General features: G+C 40.0%; 1 protein-coding gene across 1 annotated transcript in view; it reads right to left on the bottom strand.

Moving 5' to 3' along the window:
• The window catches only part of LOC140929903 (polycystin-1-like), a 39,874-nt gene that overhangs the window by 10,425 nt on the left and 3,603 nt on the right, over positions 1-25,846 (bottom strand). The window contains exons 3-14 of the mRNA XM_073379597.1: positions 25,458-25,569; positions 15,571-16,260; positions 13,366-13,535; positions 8,143-13,157; positions 6,647-7,162; positions 5,910-6,166; positions 5,192-5,544; positions 4,360-4,542; positions 3,721-3,846; positions 2,876-3,064; positions 930-1,175; positions 281-445 (exon numbers count right to left, since the gene is read on the bottom strand). Coding sequence (XP_073235698.1) covers positions 281-445; positions 930-1,175; positions 2,876-3,064; positions 3,721-3,846; positions 4,360-4,542; positions 5,192-5,544; positions 5,910-6,166; positions 6,647-7,162; positions 8,143-13,157; positions 13,366-13,535; positions 15,571-16,260; positions 25,458-25,569 — 8,022 coding nt within the window. The remainder of the gene's footprint in view (positions 1-280; positions 446-929; positions 1,176-2,875; positions 3,065-3,720; positions 3,847-4,359; positions 4,543-5,191; positions 5,545-5,909; positions 6,167-6,646; positions 7,163-8,142; positions 13,158-13,365; positions 13,536-15,570; positions 16,261-25,457; positions 25,570-25,846) is intronic.

Here is a 25,846-nt window from a genome sequence, read left to right on the forward strand (position 1 = left end):
GATTCTGAATGAATTTTAAAAATCTAGTTGACTGGTTTGCTTAAACGCTTTCCTGAACATGAGAGATGAAAAAACACTGTAAGAGTTTTAAGAGTACGAATCATGACAAAAACTAAGAAGATCTTTCGGCTATCAATTTACAGATGCAACAACAATGTCAACTTAGCCAGAAGAACAAAGCCCTCCGAATTTCAAGTTTAAAAGTTTATTTTTATGTAAAAAATAATAATTTTTATACAGTTTTTGAACAGTGAATAAATTTTTTTTCTAATTACCTTACCTGAGTTGGTTCTTTTACAGGCAGAAATATATTGACTGGCGACTTGAGTCCTTTGACGGGGATGACATTCCCATCCGCCCCCTTAAGAACCATGGAAAATGGAGTGGTCTTTATCCTACTGGAGTTATCCGATTCGTGGAATGGGTTGGTGGACAGCTTTGTTACCTGATAAGGATGTGAGAAAGTCGTATGAAAAGTTCAAGAACAGGTGACGAGTTAAATAGTAAGTGTACAGAATTGAAGATACCTTGCGCATGCGCTAATCACGTTATCACTGAGGCTGCGTCGCTCGCTCGCGCGTTCTCGCGAGACTCGTTTCACTCGCCCAAATAGGAGAGCTTGCTTGCAGACTAGCTGCGTCCATCTGCCATAAACGACCTGGGCGGGGAGCAGCGTGTTAAATTTACAGGCAAATTACAGGTTTCCCGTTTGTGCCAAAAAAAAAAACAACTCTGCCAATCAGAGCAGAGAAGGTTTCCAGAAATGAAGGATGAGATCAGACAAGCTTTAAGGGTAGAGAGGTTACCAGGTTTAAGAACTGTGAGTATTAAGACTAAAGTAGCCTGTGACATTAACAAAGGCCCTTGGCACCTAGTAGAAGCCCAAATGGAAGTTTACGGTTATGTGCTGAGGCGATCAAGCTACTTACTGTTGTCGCGACGTAAGAATTATCTTTGATGCCGTTGAATAAACTTCCATCATGAGGCAACACGAAATTTTCCTTTCCTCCCACATCGACTGATAAACCAGTAAGTTTATCTGGGGTTTGTTTTGATAAGCTTATAGCCACGTCCTCGCTATTATTTAGTACCAGCGGACTTTGACCCGGTATCATGGTGTGTAGTATTGCATCGGAAACGTTCTCAATAAGGTTCACTAAATCATATAGAACTTTCTAAAAATGCAAAGAAAAAAAATCAAACACTTTGGTTTCTTAACGTTAAAGTTTAGCCTGAGAAAACAGCCGACATTTCACGACGTTACCACTGGTTTCCCCGTGAAATGACGTCTGAGAAACGAGCGCAGAAATTCCATACTGATGACGTATCATTACCCAGATCCGAGTAGTACTTCTGATTGGTTGAAGCAAATTTCCTACGCGGCACGACCAATCAGAAGCACTACTCAGTTCTGGGTGGTGACGTGTCATCAGTATGGCATTTCTGCGCTCGTTTCTCAGACGTCATTTGGCGGGGAAAGCAGTGGTGGCGTCGCCAAATGTCGGCTGTTTTCTCAGGCTAGTTAAAGTTGTATAGTTACACTGTAGATTGTTGGAGAATAATATTAATGATTATCAGTTGTTTTCAGATGTATGGTTCGCGCTCTTTTGCGCATGTTCAGAATTGTCCATTCAGCGTACTATGTTTGGTTTTACACTACTGCGTGGTACTCCAACATACCTTCAAACTGTATGTGCAAATAGAACTTTATGTCGTGTTGATGGCACAAATTCAACGCACTTTGTCGAAGTTTTATCCCAGAAATAATTTGTTCCCTATGCTTCTCTTTGCTCGCAGTCTCTGTACTTCCTTAGCTCTTGAGACAGTTTACTAGCTTTTTTGCAAGGAGCAAGGCTTTTTGCTGCCAGGACTATTACCCATGTTTTCTCCGTGTTATCAGTTCAAAAGGTGTAAAAAGTCGGCTGATCGAAAGACAGCTTTGAACCGCTGCCAATAACGCAGTACTTCCTTGCCTCAGGGTATGAGTTTGTAGGCCTTTCAAAAAATCAAGTTAGATTAAACGTTTAAAGGCGGCAGAGTTGGTTTCTTTTGGTAGAGCGCTGATCTGCAGAGCGGAGTTGGCAAGCTCAAAACCCCGTGCCGGTTCAATACTCAGTGTCTTTAAAAACCAACAAGAAGGTACTTCTTTTGCCATGCAAATTGCTGATCCCATTTAAAAGTTCAATAAAAACGTCAAAATGGTGGCCCTATCATCAACAAGTCCTTTTCTAGATACCAATTAACAAATGGTAAACGGCTCAGCATGTACTATTGAGTTATAGTTGCACGCGGTAGGTTGCTAATCGCGAAAGACGCGTCGACTCTAGCTTCTTGAGTGCTTAGCAATCCTCCCAAGTGAAACTATAACTCAATCCCTTTGATTTATAGCATAAACAAAAGAGAGAAACTTTTAATTTTGCTTACAGATTGCAGGGGAATGACGTGAGTTCTGTTATGGCGGGTACAAATCGTTCATTCCAGTTATCTTCTTTCAAAGATATCGTTTTGCTGAATAAGTAGTTTTCCGTCACAATGTGGATTACAAAACCTTTTACGTTATCTTCAACAGTCTTTTTAAAACTTTTCGTCAGTATAAATAAGACAAAAAATCTTTGCAAACCATGAGGGGAAAAAATGGAGTCGCGGACAGAGTCGCGTAGAAAGCTTTAAGATCGCGCCAGATTTCGTCACCATTCACCCAATGGGTAATTGGCCAATCAGAGCGTGCGCTTTAATTTTGTTATGTTATGTATATGGATGACGTATGCTGGTTGAAATGTAGCTGCCTGGGCCAACAAGATGTCTATCCATACGTATATGTATGTCCAGACGTATATGGATGTGTATGGATGACGACGTATATAATCCTTCCTACCTCTGCTATTTCTCTATCGGCTGTTTCCTTTGAACTATCAGAGTAACTGACCGAAGAAGCAAGCAGTAGATTTGATAACCCGTTCAGCATTTCATTGGAGATTTTTTCAATGGCTCCCCCATCCTCTCCACCTTGGGCCTTTCTCAGTAGTGTGTGAACCATGTTGGCATACTGCTTTGTTGCTAGAGCCTTACAAGAGAGAGCGCATGCAGAAATACAATTAAGGAAACATTATACAACACTACATGTAATTCACTTTCACCAGTATCGGGCAATTAGCAAGTTATTTGTATGGGATTGTACGCCTTCCCCTTTGGCTCAACAAAGCTCACACTTCTTTCTGTATTAAATGAAACGCGGGCGGACCAAATCGTGTCTCAGTTGGGCGAATTTGCCCCACATTTGGTGCCTTTTTATCTATGTGCAATTTTGTTAAAACAGCAAGATTTGGATGCCCTCATTATTATAAAAGTTTCTACGTTCACGCTTATAAAAAGGCACTGCTTAAATTCTAACGTATTTCTGTTTAAGTTGATAATGGACATACATTTTAAGATCAATTGACAGCTGTCAAAATTGGGTAACCGCTGACCAGTCTGAAATGACTGTGTACAATTTATTGAGGTGATGAGTTTTTTAAAGGTCTCCGCTGACCAGTTATCGCATTCAAGTGGTCGCAGGTTCACAAAACTTTACTTCATAAGAGTTTCACGTTTGGCTTTGGCTAAATCTATATAACGGTGACGTTCTCCTAGGTCTCTCATTCTGTTTTACCGCAGTCCACCCAGTCAATACCTAAGCATTAACGTTAACGAAAGCTAAACATTTTGGCTCATTTCTATTACCTGCGCCTCTACTGTTATCTCCTTGACAACTCCAGTCGCAGCCTGGAGAGTCTGGGACCCCATTAACAGGTCTCCAAGGTTTTGAGGTTGAAAGTTGGCCAAGTACTGGATCATCTTTAGACGAAGCTGAAAATAAACGGTTATCGAGTTCAGATGATTCCTGCGGTTTTGATTGCAGCGCCACACCCTCAATTATGAGGCCGGTAATTAAATTCCTCTATTACGCGGCCACCTTTCTAGAGTGCCGCGTCCATCTTTCAGCACGGTCGAGCTCGCGACCAGGCTAAAGCTGGACCCTACCGTGAGCCATGACGACGCTAGCCTGCGCAGCTGGTGGGATAAGCAGCGAGTGCTGTAGTTTTTTGGCGGCGGAGCCGCGTGAAGATGCTCCGCAGCCAAGAAAGTACCCCGGGCACGACAATCTCGCGAGCTACGCAGGCTATGACTACACCGAAAGAGACTCTCCAAGCAGGCTTAGGAACTCATTACTAACTAATATGGCATTATCTATAATTACAGCTACAGTAGCTACTTATGAGCTGTGATGTGGATAGTCTAACGAAGGACCCAAATACCAGATTACCTATATACGAATTAAATATGGAGATACCCCGTTCCTCGTTCCTGTTGTAAACTTGCCTGTTGGTTTTCTGCCAGGAAATTGCTACTGGTGTCATTTTTACTGTTGAGTATGTTACTGATAACGTTTATGAGTTGTACGGCGACGATATCTGCTCCTAAGTCTACTGCCTTTTCGATTTGGTTTCCTTGTTCAAGTATCTCGCTTTTCAGTTCTTTTAGACTCACATTCCTCGGTTTTACCTGAAAAGAATAACAAGAAGGAGAACAAAATTTAATCAATTTCTACGTACTTTCTCAAATTCATGACATTCTAATTAGAGAGCAGTGTCGAGAAAAAAACGGAAAAAAAAATGGGTGAAGGAGCCCGGAAATGTTATCCTTATCGCCGTAACGTGATTTCTTTAAAAAGACTTCATCAATTTGAGAAGAATATGAAACAATCAAGTATTGTAACAGATCCATTTGATATCCAGACACCTTGAACTTCAGAGTGGTAAAAATCACTGAACTTAGCCTCATCGTTTCAACACAATTACAGCTTTCTAGAAAACATACGAAACTCTCCGATCTTCTTGGTGAACACCTTACCAAATCACACTCAACAGAGTGCAATCAAGTTTTCAAACACAAAAAAACTTTGGTCGGTTCATGTGTGTTCGGGGTCTTTTAAGAGACCTTAATGTATACCCGTTTTCCTTGTTCTCTAAAAACCTCAACAGTTCTCTTGTCCCTTAATAGTTATTTCAAAATATGCCCCTTGTTCCCCCCAAAATAAATGGTCTCTTTCCCTAGTTTCCTAAAGCCCGTTGAAGGCTCTCAGTGGTACCCGTCAAAGCTGAATCTGTGGTCGCTAATATTAAATCACTAATCATTACGAAGGAATTGTTACTTTTATTGTTAGGTTGTGTTGCACAAACTCCCCATATGCGTCTTTAATTTTCACCACGACATCAATGAAGTGTCTGTCCTCTTCTTTGCCGGCTGGAAATAAAAACTCAGCTGATTCTACAGAAGGACCAAGAAAGAACAGTACGCCATTTTGGGAGGAGCTTGGGTCTTTGCTGTCACGTTGGTAAGAGTAAAACATCTCATAGGTCAGCGGTTCGTGATCATCTTGCCAGCCGCTACAAGAAAACCTAAATCTTGTTTTGAGCTCCTCGCCAGTAATGGGTTTGACTTCACACGAGCCATCTTTAGGTGGATTATTGGTTTGGATGATATATTCGGCGAATCCTTGGACTTCTGGAAGAGTATATGATTATTTTTTTAGTATCCGGCAAAAGTTTGGAAAAACTAAACATTAATTGCCTCCCATAGCAAATGACTAATTTTGAAAAGTTATTGAAAGTGCGAGTACTATTATCAGAGGGGACAGGATTATTACAGTATTAGCCGTAAGCTTGCTTTAAGAATGCAGGCTGTTCCTTGGCGTAAACGAAACTACTGTTCGTTCCGAATTTGTTATGTTGAAGATATTATTCTATAGTTTCAATTTTTCGTGAACGCTTCATCGGCAACACCAAGACCCTGGCCAAAAAATGCTTCATTTCTAAGTTACTAAGATACTCTTTTATAAGAATTGAACAATGTATTTGTGCATGCTTAACCTGCGTTGGATCTGGAGGCCATGACTCGGATCTTGTACGAAGCACCACTGTCAAATGTATTCCCAAGGATGACCGCATTCTGTGAGTCTCGTGGCGTGAGGGCTCGGTCGGGCCATATCGAGAAAGGTACAGATGTTTCTACGTCCTCTGCTGACCAGTTATAATTGATTTGGTTGATGCCATCACAGTTGAGACATGTGGTCGTGAGGATAATTCTCCTGGAAGGATTTAGGTATGTTCCACAATTGGACTCACAACTAGAATTGGAATAAATCAAGAAAAATAACCTTCTCTGTAAATTCCATCATAGTTGCATTAAGTATTCACAGTATTTTCTTTCAGAGTACTAAAAATATGATCATAAGTACATCATTGTAATAAATACAGCCCCTATCAGGAGACCATGATCCAGAGAGAGTAACTCCTATGTCACTCTCATGTAACCTTTTCACGGAGCGGTTTATTTTTAGAGTAAATGTATTCCCGAGGAACTGAAGCGCCCCTTCGTCTATAAACGCATTTGAAGAATTAAATATCGTTGTTGAAAGGTCAAAATGTACTATTTGTAGGTCTTTAGCATTTGCGGCTGGTTTGCTGAAAACACCGTGACTAGCGTACATGGAAGTTGCTCGCTTTGGTATTATCGTGGCCTTTTGCCTCTATAATGATCTAAAGTTATTGAGGACCTTTTAAAATATAGTTTTGTTTTTTATAATGGGGTTTCTGTCATAGTTTACCGTATTTTGATATCTGGCGGGTTCCCGATCAACACTTTCACCTCTTGCGTTGCTGTTGACCAGCGGCTGGTGCTGGATGAACTGACGTTTACAGTGAACGCATAAGTTGTAGCCTCTATAAGGCTTCTCGGTGCAATTTTGAAGACTTTGCCTTCGAATTCAACTTGATTTTCTCCATTTCCAAAACAATCAGAACCCGGTGTAATCATATCAGCATCATTTTTGGTAATGTTGCAAAACCAAGCGTGATTCAAGTTGTCGTCTTTTGGCGATAGTGGGTCGATCGATTTGGTTGCATCCAATACGAGCCATTGGCCCCAGTCATGTGACCTGAAATCTCCACCGGCAATGCGGGCTTCGATGTCTGAGTCTGCGATGCTAACGAAGGTGTAGTCAGCGTTATTTACACCGACGTCGGATATTGAGACAGTGAGCTGGAAGATGTAATCGCCGGGGTCCAGGCCGAACGCGGGAATCGAAATTGAGGACTGGTCCGTGATAATATCAGAAGACAGACTGCAAAGATGAAAAAAAAATTCTCCTTATAAACGTTTTCGAGTGCATCAAAGCCGGGACTCTACCTCAAAACCGATCATTTTCTACTTAAGAAAAGAGTCTTTTAAACAATTTATCAGTGAAGTTTGGCAAAAAGCAAAATGTACCCAACCCCCTTCCCAGGGGCTCTTGATCTGATATGCTGATTTCAAAAAGATGCTATTTTATCATCTATTTCGAGCAGTGAAATAAATTAAACAAAGGAAAGCCGTTTTGAAAGCTCCATTATCAGTTAAAACGAGAACTGTATGGTCTTAGCAATTTCTTCTTCGTAGTGAAACTGAGAAAGTCTATCAGACTACGGAATTATTATTATTTGTTCATTTTCCATAAGGTATCGGTTTTGAAACTCTTGGGGTTAAAAAGAAAAGCTAATACTATGTTTGCTTGCTATTTGAGAACTGAGGGTACTGACTTTGACCTTCGACGACTAGACCTTCGCGTGGCTCGGTTGAACGCCTAGAAATGGTGGTCTCGTCTCCACTACAAAATCCCACGTTCGATATAGTAAATTTTTAACATGATTATGAGGCTTTCTGGTCATTTTTCTACATTTGGTTTGGTTTTCTTTCTTCTGGTAATTGCGACACAATGGAATCGTGAAAAATTTGCAATTTTGTCGCTAAAGCCTCGGAGTCGTGTTGGAATTTTAATATATCAAACGTGGGTTGTTACAATTACGATTACGATTACCACTGCCATTACCATTGCAATTACAATTACGATTACGATTACGGTTGCAATTACGATTACCATTACCATTGCAATTACAATTACGATTACGATTACGATTGCAATTACGATTACGATTAAGATTACGATTACCATTGCAATTACAATTACGATTACGATTACGATTGCAATTACGATTACGATTACCATTACCATTACTGCAATTACAAATAAAATTACATTGCTCAAGTAAAGTGCGTTTTATTTACTTCAATTCTCTCGCTGTCTCCGGAGGAAGTTGCACGTGAACAGAAGCTGCAGGGCTATGATATGAATCGGCTTTAAACACAACCCATTTAAAGCTGACTTTGAAGCTTTTATTGCTTGATATCCTGACGCTAGAGCTGAGAGAAAATCGTGTTCCAAACAAAAAAGACGTGATATTCGTTAAGTTTTTTTGGCCTCCCCTCACTTGCACTGCGGGGACTGGAACTGGCTCATCTGTTACTGCAACTGAAGAACGAGCTGATTGCTGAGATGCCTCGTTCCAGGCCCACACTTGCGCCTCGAACAATCCCTTGCTTGTGTACCTATGACTGTAAACTTGTGCGTAGTAATCTGAAGGAGTGAACGGCAAGTTGATATTAGGGTCGAGGTTATTTTCCGCTTTTAGTTTGGAGTTGCTCTTAAAATTTTTGCGGTTAAGAGTAACGTTATCTCCTTCACCAGGATTGAAAACAAACTGAGAATCCGTTCCGAGGCTCGAACAAAACGCGACAAAAGTGATACTCTCTTCGGGTCTTGCTGAAGCATTGGCCGCTAAATACAAACCCCGTACGGTATGCTGTAGAGTTATTTTAACTTTCAGAATCTTCTCTCCCAAGCTGTTATAAACTTTAGCCGTAATATTGTAATTCCCAGGCAGTGGATAGGCATGCGTAGTAACAGCTTCAGTGACGTTTTGCGATTCATGGAAATCCCCGTATGACCAATCATACCTCAAGCATGTTCCCGTGTCTTGCGAAATCGCAAAGGATACTGGGTACTCAAACGGGAAGGTGTTCCGAGTTGAGCCTCCACCCACAGTTCCCGGACGAGCCGAGTATTTCGAATTCAAGGCTTTGAGTTTGGCGTTTCTGATTGGCTGTACGATTTCAACAGGTGCCGATAACTCGACACGACTCACAAAATTCCGTATAATCAGCTTAGCATTGTAACACCCCGGTGCGGAGTAAGAGTAGTTATAACTAAACTGCGTTTGCGCAGGCTCAACCAGTATGTCCATTGATTTCTCGCCATTTCCAAAATAGATGCAGTATGTTGTGTTGAGAAGCTCTGGAAGCAACGATTCTCTATTAAATTGGAAAGTCATGTTCCTCGACGGCCAAACTGCCTTATATTGCTGATGGAATGAAAATCCTTTAACGGCACCTAGAATTGTTACGGTACGTTTAGTTTTGTTAGAAGAATTTTTGTTAGAGGCCTCAACCTCTAGTTCATAATTTCCTTGTGTATTATATACATGACTTGATACAAACGTCTGCTTTCCAAAGCCTTTGGTTTTCCGGGTGTTATCAACCCCATCACCATATTTCCAAAGAACTTTAACATCTAATCCTGATTCAACGGAGACAATGATCGGGACTTTACTACCGGTTCTGACTACTGGATTATACCAGACCTTTAAGTCAGATATTTCCTCCAAAAAGGTGACTGTAGCCTGCAAGCTTTGTGGAGACGTGACGGAGTTCGACAGCTCAATGTTGACGACGTATTTTCCTGGATTGGAACATAATGATTGGTTTAACGTCACAGAGCCTGTTTTACTGGTTTGTTGTCTTGGAATAGAACCATGACCTGATAGCGTGACACCGAGCTCGATATTTGTACCCGTTTCCCAGATCCACTCAATAGTAACATCGTGACCAAATTTTGTGTTAATCACTTCACTTCCGGTCTTAAATCTAAGTCCAGTGATAAATTCGTCTACCCGTGCTATTGTATGGACGACGTCACCTCCTAACGGATTGTCACAGTGTGCAGTCACATCAAAACTACCCACTTCACTGTAAGTATGTAATACAGGATTTCCTAGATTTTCGTCCTTAAACGTTTCATTGGTCCCGTCGCCAAAGTCAACCAGGCACTTGAATAAGAAACCATAATCAAAGGTGATGAGAATTTTGCTTGCATTCCCAGGAGTGGTAGCTTTGCAGGATACATTGAGCCCACGAATCTCCAGCGGCGTGTTTGGCTTCTCTACCGTGATTGTCTCATTAAGCTGCGTTGTTTTCAAAGCAGTTATAGAATTCCTAGCGGTGACTGTAACATTAAACTGGCCGTGTTTCCTATACTGATGAGAAACAGTGTTATTTGATGTTTGTACGTCATTTGAACCATCAGCAAATTGAAACTCATAAGTTACACGACTCCCTTTCAGAACTGACGCAAGGATAACCACACTTTGGTACAATTGTATTGTACTTTGTTTGGCGTGCGCTGAGAGACCCTCAATGGCTTCATCTACCATGGCCCTTCCTGTAATTGTGCTATTGGGCCCCACTAAGTTGTACGCAGTGATTTGGACTATATACGCACCCCATGACGTGTAGTTGTGACGTACGGTGACGTTCGTTCCGGCATCGACGGCGTCCAGAACATGAGGTGCGCTTCCGTCACCATAGTTGATTTCAAATTTTACGTCACTGCCGTCACTGATACTCCATGAAATAACTGAAGATAAACCAATTTCAGCAGCAGCGATTGGATGCACGAAAGCGAGGCCTTGAATCAGACGCTGCACTGAAATTGTTTTTATCACATTCTGGAAGCTTAGTTGATTGGCTGCCTTAACTGTGACATTGAACACACCTTCACTATTATAAGCCTTAACCAAGGAATTTGAAGTGATGACTTGTCCTGGTGCCCCGTCACCAAAGTTGATTATATAGCTTACATTGCTTCCTTTAGTTTGCGAAAAGTGAAACGTTATCGGGTTCCCAGGACTCGCATGATCACTAACTTCCAATTTAAACCCTTCGATTCTTTCCTGCGCATGCACTGTAACCCAGGCTTTGAGCTGACTGATTACGTTATAAGCTTGTATAGTGATGTTAAACTGGCCTGTGCTCGCAAACGAGTGTGCGACGGAGTTATTACTCTCTCCTGTTAGCAGTTTTGAGCCTTTATAGGTACGAATGGTGCTTCCATCTCCAAAATTCCACCGGAAAGATACTTCAGTACCCACGCATACTTTGCTGTAAAAAATCGTGTCTGTTCCAACTGCCACAAGTTTTTGTCCCTGAAATTCGGATTCAGCAACGATACCTACAGTTATGTTTTGTAAAGGATCTTGCACCGTCACGTTGTAAAAAACAATCACTTGATTGACAGCGTTCTCAGCAGTCAAGATGATTTGCCATCGACCGGAAACAAATGTCCGATTGAAAAGATAGTTCGGCGGAAAATCCCGTGCGATAAATCCGTCACCGAAATCAAGACGATATCTGACGTCACTTCCGGTACCCTTTGTGATGTTAAAAGTTATTGTGGAATTAGACGGAGCAGGATTCGGGAAAGCGGTTATACTCAGTCCCAAAATGCGCTCTTGAACAGGGAAAGTTATCGAGGCAAATCCAAAGGAAACGGAGTTTGAGACGTTTACACTTACAGTGTATACTCCTGTTGAATTGAAAGAGAGTTCGATCGATTGACTGTTGATGTTGTTGTTGTTGTTGTTATCTGTGCAAACCATGATAATCATGCTATTGTTACTATACAAGTACCATTCATATGTTAAATTGTTTCCTGTTTTTGTGTGGGCTGTGAAAGTCTTGTTATCAAAGAGTTCTATTCCAGTGATGTTGTTAATCTTTAGACCCGAGACTGGCTCTAGCACAAGAATCTTCGAGCTCGCGTTTACATTTACCTCACTTCTTAGCTTGACTGAAATTGTGTAGGTTCCTCCGTTAGAGTAATTGTGAGTCACCTGGACTTTGTTAAGACCCTCCTCTGTGCTGCCATCGCCGTAATCCCAGTAGTAATACTGGTCTGGCGGAAAGGATCCAATTAATGTACAAGACGCGTTTATGGCCACGCCGACCTCACCCTTTGATGGAACAGATATACTTAGAGGGTTTAGCACGTGAACAGTTTGCCAGGTTCTCTCTGTGTATGCCAGGTTATTAGCAATTACAGAGACGTTTAAAAGTCCTGTCTCAGAGAAACGATGAAAGACAGTTGTGTTTGAAATGTAATTCGTCCTGGAACCGTCGCCGAAGTCCCATTTGAACTTGGCATTGGACCCGCTCACCGACACATTCAGCTCTGTCAAGGCACCAAGAAAGACTTTGTCCGAAATCACAAAGGCAACAAGATCAGTTAGAGCGTCTTGAACGTGGACCAACACTGTACTGTTTATAACGCTGACGTTATTGGCAGCCTCGACCAAAAAAACGTACGTTCCTAAGCTTGGAAACGTCTGGTTAAGCCTGTCGACAACAAAACTGCTGTCTTCACTTAATAAAGTTTCATGTCTTATTAACCCACTGGAGTTAACAAGGGTCCAAGATACCGTTATATTCTCGTTAGAGGTGATATTAACAATTAGTTCAATTTCTTCGTTTACCTTAGCGCCAAAAAAGGAAAATCCTGGTCGGTAGACAACTTTTATTTTCGAAAGAGGATCCTGTATTTGGAATGGTCTAACTATTGGCGCCAAAGCATTTCCGAAAGTATCATTAATTTTGACTTGGGCCCAGTACATCCCAGACGAGTTAAATTGATGGCTGAATTCGAACATAGCAGCCTGAGATCCAATGATGTTGACCAGGTACGTCAAGTTTATAATCAATTGTGATTGGTTGACCGACACATTTGTTCCAGTTTGAAGTGTCTGCGCATCCAATGCTGAAAAGTGATACACCGTGCCTCCCCCCGATTTTTGCGCAATTTTTCCATTTGCTGTCTGTCCCCAAGCTATCATATCTCCAGGCAAAACGTTCACTTTCTGATCCTTGGGAAGTACATAAAGGTTGTAACCTGTTTGGATCGCCAACACTCCGATGTAAGCTGCTATGATTAACGAATCAGCCGAGAGATTTGTTGGGGAGAACAGCTGAGAGCAGTTTTCACTCGGAGGCTGGTTACAGCAGGACTTGGAAGCGCAGAGGATGCTGGGAGATGAGCAGGTGTAGGAAGGGTAGGTAGGGCAAGGTTGCCGAGAACATGACTTGTTTGATAGACAGAAGTATTGGGTGGGCGTGTTACAGATCGGTCTCATGATCTAGAATAGTAAAAAGAAGGGGAAAATGGGAGAGTTATGTTTGATAGTCACTTGATTGTAAACAGCGTAAGGGTTGTTTACCATTTCATGGAATCACGTTTACTATTTGTACAAACCCTTTTTTATTTACCAAAAAACAGCGGCGAAGGCCTGCATCTAACTAGTAATGGAAAGTTTCTTTTGTTATAAATAACTGAAAATCACTCACAAAAACTTTGATGTCCCCTGCTGTGTGTCCGTAGATTTCCAGAGCTAAAACCCTTGCCTCGGAGGTAAACTGGGAATTGGGAAGCAAAAACACTCCTGTGTTATATGAGGAAGCTAATCCGGATAAACTCCATTGAGGTACGGCCGGGCCAGCACGCACGTACAGGGGATCTGGGGAGAGAATGAGAATGAAAATGAAAATGAGACAATGGAATGACATGAAACAATTACATTCTTGGTGATGTAAGAGAAATTTTTCGCTAGGGTCGAACTACTAAGACAACATTGATAAGTGAGCTTTTTTGTGGGTGTCAATTGTGTAATATCAGTCAAGAATGAGACAGTGTTTCATCACCAGATGAAACACCGAGAAGAGAGTTAAAAATACGACGCGCAGCGGAGTTTTTATGACGAACGTCGAGGTATTTCACCTGTTGATGAAACACTGTGTTGAATGCTTGATATTACTTCTCAAACAAAATGATTTTAGAGGGAGAAATTAAGGATGCAAAAATGAGCAGTTTTTCATTTGATTTCTAAACACTCATTAACCTTAAATTTCCTTTGTATTTTTTTTTATGAATCATCAACGAGTTTGAGAAATATTGATAAAAATGAATCAACATTTCTGCTCCCTGGAAGAAAAATTGGCCAAGAACATTCCAGTTACAGGTACTCCCCAGAACGATACATTAACAGTGGGGCATCTACACAGTTTGCGTTTACTCCTGTGACTGAAGAACACGTATACCTTTTGATATAAAAATTAAGCTCATCCAAGAATGTGGACAAGATAAAATGTCAAGTAGGCTTCTTAAGTTTGCTAGCCTTACATTTAACAAAAGGCCTTTAGCAGAGATTTATGCTCCATTTCCGCCATTCTCTTGAGTCCGGTCTTTGTACTGGTGTCGCAGACGGAGCTTACAACCAGTGTACAACTCATTGAGGTGACCAGTTTTTGGTTTTAATTGATCGCAGTCTCAGTTCCACAATTAAAAAGCCATTATTTTAATAATCAATTTATTTATCTCTTCTGCTCGGTTATTACAGGGAAATCTCAGACCTCAGCCTTGATGTATTGACCGGTCCATACATCAAGGCCTCGATCTGAGATTTCCCTGTGATGACCTCACTCTCGGTTAATAAGTGGTATATAAGGCGACTTATTTTGAAATAAAACTGTTTGCGGATGAGCCCTATAAATCGTTACATCACGCAATACTGCCAGTTGTGTTAATCTTTAACAAGCGATCACATATAGTGAGTTTGGGAGGCCTGTGGTCTTTGATTTTCTTGCTGCTGTTTAGCTTTCGGGGAGATAAGTGCGGGCTCATTTTCCTGAACAGCGGCTTTAATCGAGCCTTGTAGAAATTCGTTGATATCACTATATCACTTTAGTCCCTACAAACAGTTTTCATTTGCTTATTTATATTTGTTATATTTGTTTTGAGCTGCTATCGTTATCCAAAAAGACAAAGCTGCTTTATTGCCCTATTTCGTCACTGAATTTGCATCTCAAAAAACCAGTTTACGGCTTCCACCTGTACAAAATAATTTCCAATTCTTTTGTTATGCTTAAGGGTTTTAACAAGATAAAGAATAACACTACAAAGTCTGTATGAAATGAGGCTACTGTGTTTTTAATTCATTTTGTTATCGCTGTGCATGCTTTCTGAATTTGAAAAGGAAGATAAGCCATGGTTAAGTTCGCCGGCAATGTATCTGAACTGTCAAATAATTTAAACAAAATTGGCCTTTTGCAAATACAACAAATGAACGAAAAAAATGCCAAACATATGAAACGGATTTTAATAATATGAGTCTGTGTGTTATTTGACTTTGGACATTAAAACGGAATCGTATGGCTGCCACCTATACAAAACATATCTGATTTTGAATCGAGCGTTAACCGCTTAGCGGTCGTCTTGTTTGTTGATTTTTAGTATTGCTGGTAATTTTCGACTTTTTTTGTTTAAAAGGAGTGTTAAATGGTTTGCCGACCAATCCAAGGGAAAAAATAACGAGTATGCTCAGCTTGAATGCCCTTTCAATTTAATCAAGGTTGTTTCTTATAATACGTCGTGAGTGTCAGTATGAGCGTACCACTTTGACAGTCCCTTGTCAAATCGAGGCGCTTTCGCAACACATAAAAGACGAAATAAATGAAAGACTAACAATAACCAAGCAAATATCAGTTTTGGTTTACCTGGTAATAAAATGTGTTTGATATCTCCGTTTTTAAACGTCCATGTTGCCTGAAGGTTCGTTCCTTCGTAAATCTTTGCCACGCAGCGAAGCGTATGTCCCGTACGAGCCACAGAAGGACAATTTAATTCCGCTCGCCCTGGGATAGCATGGATGTACAACTCTCGGTGGCTATAACCCAACTCAGGGCCAATGTTCAGCAGTCGAGCTTTAACATTTATTCTCCCCCAAAACGACGCCTTGAAATTAAAAACTGCGCTGTCTCCGGGAGAGTCACCATTTTCATCTCCAATATTAAACGATACTTTTAATCCTAGAGCACTATCATTCATTAAAACAGCGGACATATTTACCCACTCAAAAATCCTCAACGGACCGAAGTGGTTTATAACGAGCTTTTTCCCGTACGAGGTAGAATTGTATACTGAATTAGCCCATGTTCCACCACACGAATATCTTATGTCTCCTGTGCAGTTCGAAGTGCAATCCACGCTTGCCTCTTGCGAAACATTAAAATTATCGGCGCAGAAACACAAATTACCATTTTGTAGGGCAGCAAATTTGTATCTCAAACTTCCACAAAGTTTTACGCAGACATATGGTGTTAAGCTCCAAGTCTTGTAATCCCCAGGCGAAATGCGGAAATGTCTGTTTGAGGGCGAGTCTTTGAAGCAACCAATTTTGAGATTTTCTACAAGGAAGGAAGAGATTAAAAAGGAAAAGATTAAAAACAAAGTCGAAAATTAGTAATGATATTCAGTAGGGTTGAATTCAAACAAAAAGTAGAGTGCTGCGATGTTTTTTTTTCTGTGAATCGCTTGCTGTTGGCAGAGGTATCTAGGTTGTTTTCAGAGGTTCTTCTTATTTTTTAGAGATAAATACTCTTATAATCTAACTCACATACTGATTCCTATTGGAGAGTCGCCATTTTAGGTAAAAATTTCTAAGAGGAATTTTGAAATTAATAGTCGAAAAGCACTTGACGATTATGCTGGGACAAACTAGTATATCTTCAGATAAAACGAAATTACGTAGTTGAAGTCCTCGACCTGTTATTCATTAGACTCCGCAGATGTTTTGAAAGAACTTTAGCCGTCTGGGATGCTAGTGATCCAGAAATTTCGGTTTCATATAAATTGCAAAAATAAAGAAAAATAGAGTGACATGTTTTTTCCTTCCTGATAACAAATACTTTTGTTAAAAGACGAATATATTTTTTCGTGTTAAAATGGTGTGAAAAGGCCCAACAGTTAGTTTGGTACAATTAGCGGGTTTATCAAAAGAGGTTAAGGCATTTCTTGCCTTTGTCTTGGATTTCTAGAATTTTCAAGATTTAACCGACATATAAGGGATTATGAATGGCTGGCTTGATGTTCATTTTAGTTGAGTCCTGTATTTAAGAAAACAATAATTACAACGCTTTATTACAAAACCCAAATTATATGTGATGCATTTTAAAAATGTCATCCGCTGGTAGGCGAGCATCCACGCATACTAAAACAAGGTACTTCTCTCGAAATGCAAATTCATTATCTATCAAAAATATACAATTTCTCAGGCTAAGTAACTTAAAAACAGATAAATTAGATCTCTGCTGGTGTGCGGCTTTGAAAGAAAAACAAAAATTCTGCGTTTAATTTTTTTGAAGCCATTTTGTGGAGTAATTATGGAAAAAAGCTTTTATCGGGTCGTTGCCAAAGAAAACTCATACTTGTAACTTTTTGCTCTTAGTTTTTTAAACGAAAATTTTGCTAAATTACAACAAACAAACGGCGGTTTTTATGTTGGGTTAAAGAAGGACGCTGTTAATGGTGCGGCAATTCTTGCCCTTTTTATACCCTTGACATTCGGCGGGAATTCTTCATTCTCAAGCGGCCGTCTTTTCTTTTAGTAGATGACATGTTGTTGACTAAATGTGCGTTATAGAGCCAGTGAGGGTAGCAAGGAAATACCCTGCCATAACATGTTATAAAAATTAAAAAACGCTGCCAAGCAAATGTAAAATACTGGCGATTATAGACCAGACAATTTTGACTTACCAACATCTACAGCCGAGGAGTAATTGACCAAGAAACGTAAGAATAGTATGAAGGAAATATAAACCAAGTTTCCTATCTCCGTCATGACTACAGCACTGTATTAGCGTAGAATCCGCCTGAGAAAAGCTCAGGCGATCTTAAAGCAAAGAAGAACCAAAACTAGAGGTTAACATGGCAAACTTAGTTCACGCAAACGTTTAAAGTGCGGCGACTGAAAAATGTCATATTGTAGCATTTAAAGTGTCAAGAGTTTGCGGAGTGTACCTTTGCAGTGGCGGCGCCATAAAATAGGAGATATGCCAAACGAATAATGCTTAGAGACTACGATGGGATCAGTCAAGTTAATTACAGTACGCGCCGCGTACAAACAGCCTCGTTTTCGTGCAGTGTTAATAAAGATTCTGGACATCTGCCACAAAACTCTGCCATTTGATTGGTCATAGCGAAGGAAAGCTAATACAGAAAAATTCTCGATTAATATTGTAATAGTAAACAATAGAGTTAAATACAAATCATATAAAGGAACAAAACTAGCTATTGTAGACAGGTTATCAAAGTAAACGTCTTGATTATCTAATGTGATAGGGGAACTAATTGAAAAAGACGTAAAAATCTTGCAGATTATTACGTGCTGCCTTCCTTTTTTTCCCTTCAAACTGTCTTTTCTATTTTTTGTTGTTTCTTCTTCTTTTTTGTCGCTACTGTCCCCGGTTGAGATCTCCTGTATTTGTAAGTGGATCAAGCGCTCCATGATGAATACTCCTTTTTAATATAAATATTTTTCTCTTCTGGTCATCGACTATAAAACGAAAACGAAACATTAACGTAAGCCCGGTTAGGAAATCGTATTTTCTTCAGTCAGTCAATCAATTTGAATCTGACAATAAGGAAAAAAATAACAACTTTCATTTTATTTTCCTCTGTAAAAATATATACGGTGCTTTTCGTGTCACCCGGAGTTAAGTTTTGACAAACGGCTATAACCCCGACAAGGTTTTGAACGGAAATACGTAAGAACTACCTTTTTCATCGAGAAAAACTAACAGGAAAAACAAACAAATGTCCATTTTATGTTTACGGAGTTTGCTAGTCGCCTAATTTAGCTCCGTGCTGCGTTGCGAAATCTTTTGTGAGGCTGGCTTTCTGATGAAAATATCCTGAATTATTTGCATAAAAATAAAAACTAAATTCTTCGGCCCGAATATTTTTTTTATCCGCCGAATTCATATCCCTTTTGAGTAGAAAGGATTCGAGAGATTCGATAGTTAGCTAAGACAAGCCATCTTTCTGAACGAGAACAAGTGTCATCTGAAATGGTTGAAAGCCTTCTTTAGAAACAGCTGCAAATCGTATTTTTTTAAAGCTTAATTGCAGTTTCATGGTACAAGACTAACACCACCAGATACCCTATTTCCTCTATCAAACTCCCAGCCTTTTGTAAGTACTTGATCGAAGTCTGAAGCGCCAAAAATTAATTTTGTCTCCAACTTTACCAAGTCCCCCTTCTTAAAGGGGGTATTTTGCTTAATTATGCCGCCAGTACTTGATTAGCACCATATACATTCTATACAGGTTGTCGCAGAGTATGTGGAAATGTCAAGCAGGGATTTTATTCATTTAATTAGAAATATGAAATAAATACAAACCTAAAGGTATTTTATTGCTGAATTGAAACGACTGACAGATCTAAGTTTGCGTGCAATTTTTCTTCTTCGTTTCCTTTTTTTCTCCTGTGCAAAAATTTCGAATAAGAGATTGGAAATGCTGAAACGTGTAGTTGGACCTTACGGTTCCAACAACTGCGACGCCAATGAAAACATCGCTGAAAAGTAGACTTTTCGTCTTTTTAAACTTTCAGTCGATAATTCCAAGTCACCCAATTACTGAAAAGTAGGGAAATTAGGTCAGAGCTGAAGAGAGGGGACTGCATGCGTGCGAGTTCAGACAGAGATGGTAAAATTCAGTTTATCGCCTTGTAGTTCAGACTCGTGCCCAGTCGCTATTTTTGTGTTTTTGGGGTGAGAGAAGATTGAGGTTAAGTTGAGGCGCGCGGGGATTCACGGGAAGGGACGAGCATTCCCATTGGTCCCCGCGCACCTCAATCTAATCCCAGTCTCCTGTCACCCAAAAACACATAAATAGCGACTGGGTACGAGTCACCTTTTAGTTACCGTCCTTCTGTCGAGTAAACTTAAAATTTGATCAGGTCACGTGCAGGGAACGGCAAAGATATTTACAAAAAAGAATGATGCACGTGCAGAGTTCTTATTTTGCTTGCTACAACTACTGCCGTACTTTCGACGTCGTTGCCGTTGCCGTCACCGTCGTAGTTTCTTAAGGTCCCCATTTTCTCATTAGCCAAGTAAAAGTTAAATTAAATAAGACAATTATTAATTATAGGAAAGGTGGAAATTCATTATTAAAACTCCTGGCCTAGATCATTAAGTTTCCCTCAAGTTTAAAAGAACTGAAAACTGATCCCCACACGGGACCATGCCCGGGCCTGGGGAACTTCTTATTATAATGTTTTTGACCCCTTTTGGTCTAAAACTGGGAATAGATTTTAGCCTCTTGGGTCTAAAGTAAGGTATGTTTTTGTGACCTCTAGTACAAGGGTTCTTAAATTGGTATTCTTATCATTATGTGAAGTCACGCAACGAGACGGGAGAGGAAAGAAGACAGCAAACCTTGTGTGACAAGCGTGACAATAATTTTGTTTGAAAAAAAGTTTTATCGAAACTTCACCTTCCTTTAAACAAATCTTTTTGCAAAAGACCAGAAAATACTAATGTTAAGTGAAGATTACGACAAAACACTCAAAGTAATAGCCCTGTCACGTTTGTCACACACAAGCGTTTTGTCGTCCTCTTCTTCCTGCAGTCCTGTTGCGTGAACTCACTAATCTGGTCTTGAGGACAGCTGTTCGGGTCTCAAAAAGGGTGGAAACGACTTTTTTGGGTCTGATAATAGGGTCAGGTGTTCAGGAAGCATGCTATACGTCAATTGACCTAAATTATCCAAGAGACCCTCACATCCCTTCCCCCTCAATTCCCCACCGGATTATAGGTAAAATACATGGATGTAAAAAGGGCGCAAATAATGAAAACGTTTCTCTGGTCAGAAATCAAACTATTCTGGCAGTCTGTTTTTACAATGACTGAAAGATATCTCACGCGCTGATTGGTCGAGAGCTATGGTCTATAAGAGTACAGACTTTGCAAAATGACCTGATCTTGGCACCATTTGTTTTTCTTTTTCTTACCGAGAAACTTCTATGGAAATGGATGTCGAAACTGTCAATGTTATTGAAAAAAACAAACAAACAAACAAATTGACGACAATTTTCCATGGTCCATTCTCGACCATAGACTGACGTCAAAATGTTCATAAAAATTGGCAGTGAAAACCTCGCCTGCGGCTAGTGGTTCCACTTGAGTTTTGAAGAATCTGATGTTATTTCTATGGTCGATAGGAGTACGATCATGAAAAATTGTTGTCGATTTCTTAAACTGAAGGCCTCTTTCCTGTTGTGGCCCCATTTTGTTTATACAGTCTGCGTTTAGGCGTCCCTTCCTTGAAGAGTCGTAGGATCAGTATGAGGTTCAGACATACTGCCCACCTACTCCTCCCTCAATGATCCCTACGTTAACACTAAATTCTCGTTCAGGGCAAAATGTTGGGTTAAGGGACGAGTGGGTAGAATGTCGTGAAAAGCTTTTATATATTATCAAGTTGATAATATAGAATCGGTAATTGTAAGTGCTGTACCACCGCTTCACATCAAGAACCATGATCTGAAAATCTGCACGATCTTAACGCTTTGATTTGCGGAAACCAATGCATTTATTGTGTCCATTCATGTGAGGGGTCCCAAGAAGAAAGTTGTTTGATGATGCTTTCAGAGTTTCAAGATTCTTCTTTGATATTCCATGGAGTTAAAAGGTTAGAAGAGGTTAATTAAAAAAGGCGACCAAACGTCATTAAAAACCAACCAAACAATGTATCTATTCTAGCATGGTTACTTATGACGCAAGCACATATAAACAGCATTATTTTAGTAGTATCTCCAAGAGGTAGCCTACTTCTATACTCTATCCTTGTTTTAAAAGTTAAGAGTAGAATTTTCTACGTATACGAGGAATGTTAGACCGTGATCAGAGATTAATAAACTAATTCTTTTTAGACACGCCTCGGTAGAGATGAACAAAAGCTTGAATACATAATGATGCTGTTGGAATGATTGTGTAGGTTCTTTTCTTCTTGCGTATGTGTGGGCATCGTATCATTGTATGTTGCACTCAGCGTGAATGGTCTGTTGCTTTCTAGTTCCCTAATTGGTGTATTTAGGCTTGAATCCATCGCCAACGACTAGTATCGATCGGCCGAGCCCAGGACATATCCAAACTAGAAAGGTGAGTCCTTTTCCTAAGGCAGCAATTTGAGTACGTAGGGCTTAATTTTTAAAAGGAAAACTGGGAATCAAGGTGTGTTTCTATATTGTGTGGGCTTTTGTTTAGTTTATTTTACTGTAACATCACTCAGCGTAACTCTGTGCAAAACCAATACTCTAACACTTCGCAATCGCTGCTTGGGCAGATTTTGTATGTGCGCAGCTTGTCCTCGCTCAAGAGTGCATCGGCAAAAACGTTGAGGTGCCGAAGTACAGCTGGTTTATAAGGTGTTGAAACGATTCTAAAATTAAAAGCGTAGTAAAAAGGTTTTTTGTTGATTCATTACTTTTGTTGCTTTGCACAGTAAAGGGTACAAAACAAGTCACAGATTTGTTTTCAATCTGATTTTTTTTAATTTCGTGCTAAGTTTGACTGTCGGGAAACTTTAAAAAGGTTATTACACCAAATGTAAATGTGCAAAAATACTTTAAATTTCGATTGATAAAAAGCGAATTGAGAACCTTAAGCTTAAAACAAAAAACAAAGGACCAGAGCTTGTTCTTCTAATCCCTGAGTAGTCCCAGGGGGATGTACTACCTTGTATAAGTTATGTAAGTTTATATAATAAAGTTCCGAGATATAACGCGCACTCTGATTAGTTGTCGGAAAAAGCGTGCTTTATGACAAAACAAAACACGGAGCTAAAGTTTGTTTTGAACATTACAGATATTAGACTGTAATGCGCAGGGAATTTAGCCGGTAGAGTTTTAAGGGAACATGTCGTACTTCCCATCTGACTTCTTAAGGGAGCTCCCTGGAAGTAAGCCACGTTGGTTCTGCAATGATTCTGAGAATATACATTTTTATTCGGATCTTTGTTATTATAATCGAAGCGCAGACATGGACAGAGTTTGTATCCTAGAAGTGACATTTGTTTAGTTTACAGGGGCACCCAGAGGCAAATTTTGAGAAAAAGACCTAAAAATAACAACAAAGCATGAATAAAGCTTTCTGAAGCCATTTTAAGCATTTTGGGAGATTGCTGGGAAACATTTATATGTTCCCCACTTCCGGCAAGACTGATGGAAGAGTTCACAGCCAGCAAGTTTCCCAACAGACATTGCTGGCCAGTTAGGGTACAGTCATAGGGCAAAATTTCCCAGCAACACTACTTCCAAGGACATATTATTTTTCCCAAATCTCCCAGCCAGCAAAAATTGGCCTGAAGAACAGATATTTTGAGGAACAGATCCATTGGGTGCCCCTGAATTCACAGAAGCTTTCGACTTCCCATACTTGAGTGAAAAATTTCGATTTCATTCAACATGATTAAAAGTCAGTCAATTGAAATTTTCTATATATATAGTCAGTTGCCCTCTTTTTCTCATATCGAATAAGAACACAAGAGAGCAAGTTGTTTCCTCCGCGATTTGCATTGGTAAATACAATCATGTATATAAGTGTGACTTCATCAGTTTAAAAGATACGTGCACCATCACGTCGCCATAATAGTTACGCTCTGTTACATAAGAACAGTACAGGACGGTACACTTCTTGATAAACAGATAACCTGGTAACGGGTTGTTTTCGCAGTGTTTACACTGTGTTTGGTTCCTGAGGTTAAAAACATTAACATAACGTTTTGCTTCTCTAACTTTGAAACACCTTATAATAGAGAAAACGAATGCTACTGCAAACTTCCGGCCAACCCCATCTGAAAAAGAAAATAGCAATCCATTAGCATCAGTTTATGTTGGTGTTCAGTGTCAATTCAGTGTTTCCGCAGTAGGAACGAATGAATCTTAACTGATAAAATTGATGTTTTTTCTTTGCATTTATTCTTTGCAAGCCCAGACAGGATACTCGGCGGTTATTTTGTAGAGAAGTTGTTAGTGTCATCTAGAACGTGCTTTTACTGACAAAGGAACAATTGATTGTTTTAACAAATGCACTCTTCAATGCATTCCTACAAGTAATCACCTCGTAATTTACTATTTTGAGCGCGCAGTATGGTGAACCGATTGTCGTCTGAAACAACCTTCGTAGCAAATACTGTAACAAATTTTGACCCCTTTACTAGTTAATAAACAATTTAAAATTCAACACTGGTCGTTACGCGAGCTTAAAGGGCCCTTTTTATTTAAAAGGTCGAACATGATGGTCGAGGTCCAACATTGTGGAGGATATTGGACCAGTTTGTATCCATTTGACTTACGAATCGAGCTCGTTCTGCTGATTTTTACGTTTTAGTGTCGCGACATCAATAGAAAATGGCAATGTTCAACTTTATTTGTGATTTAAAGCCTCATACGTGAGTCTTTAATTTCTTCTGAAATGTACTAGGTGGGAGTCCCCCCTCCCCCCCGGGGGGTGGGAGCGACAGTGAGCGGAGAGAGGCGGCTAACTATTCGCAGGCTACGTAAGAAAACCCTGACATTTTCCTCTTTGAAAGTTTTAGGCCGGGTTATTGAGTTGTTTGAAATATCCAACGTTTAACGAATCCAATCAACCATATTAAACTGAATTTTGTTTATAATGACCGGTGAAAGAATACCACAATACAAGTGCAACAGGCGGAAAGTATTCAGAAAATCCCAGAATTTTCTTTCGAGAAAGAGCTAGCCCGCGATCATGCCCTCTTCCTTTGTCTCTGTAATCTGTTTATTTTTTTTTTCCATCTCGAGCCAAAGAAGAGAGAAGCCAAAAAAAAAAAAAAAAAAGAATAACGCCTGACCTCAGGTTAGGAAAGAGCGCAATTTGTTTTTTTTTTTGGCCTTACTTTTTTCTCTGACCGAGTTGGACTGGAATTCAGTTAAAATCGAGGAAGGCTGGGACAAAACGAAGATTCAAAATGGCGGGCGAAATGGAACTTTGGAGGTGGGTCAATCTTTTGATAAATCAGACGCATAGGAAACAATCTTTCAGACAACAGCGCTGTCTTTTAAGTGTTTGTTGATATCTTTGGTATTCTAGGATAGCTGTTTTAATAATACGAGGTGTAACTTAGTCTGTCTCGAAAAATTTACATGCGACCGCTCTCGATTTCACTTGCATTGTGATGATTTTGCAAGTCTTCGTCTGTGTGGGATTCCTTCGGGCTAGAGAAGCGATTTTTTGAAATTGTTAAGTCTTGAATTTGCAACCAAGTTCTCGGCATCTCGGATTTTTCCACATAAATTTGAGTACAATTTTATGATAGATACAGTGTAAGGAAGTACTGTAGGTGGTACATTGGTCACTGTGACATGGAAACAGGGTGGATGTCGGAGGGGGGAGGGTACTCGACCAATATTTTGGCCGCGCTGAGCCGCTGAGAGTTTCAAACCATGACCTTTTGTAGGACCAAAAAATTCCTAAAAATATATACCCTATTCAGGACAAAACTCTTTAATTTATTACCCGTTTGGGACAGACTTGCACAAAATTATATACCCCTTTTAGGACAGACAGGACCTAACCATGCCCTGTCCAGTGGCACATCTCCGTGTAGGCAATATAAGGGAGTACTCCCTCGGGGTGGATGTAAGTGATGATGAAGCGGCAGACAGTCCAATCCCTGATAAAACATCTCTGGAAGGTCACAAAAAAAAAAAAAATCTGCATATGCTACAAAAAGTAGTGAGATTTAAGTTTTTCGCTGATCAAGATGAAATGATTCACCACAGGGGGAATGAAACTTTTATTTCTGGACTGCATTCTGATACCACCATCTCCCATGACTCTAAGAGGTCATCACTAGGACAAAACTAATAGCAGGGGGTCGTTTCTTCTGGATAAGCTGACTTCATGGCCAAAATGTAAGACAAATTGCCATCAAGGCCTAAACAGGCAAACAGGGTTTGCACGC

This window comes from Porites lutea, chromosome 3 (assembly GCF_958299795.1).
Source record: "Porites lutea chromosome 3, jaPorLute2.1, whole genome shotgun sequence".
NCBI classification, from domain to species: domain Eukaryota; kingdom Metazoa; phylum Cnidaria; class Anthozoa; order Scleractinia; family Poritidae; genus Porites; species Porites lutea.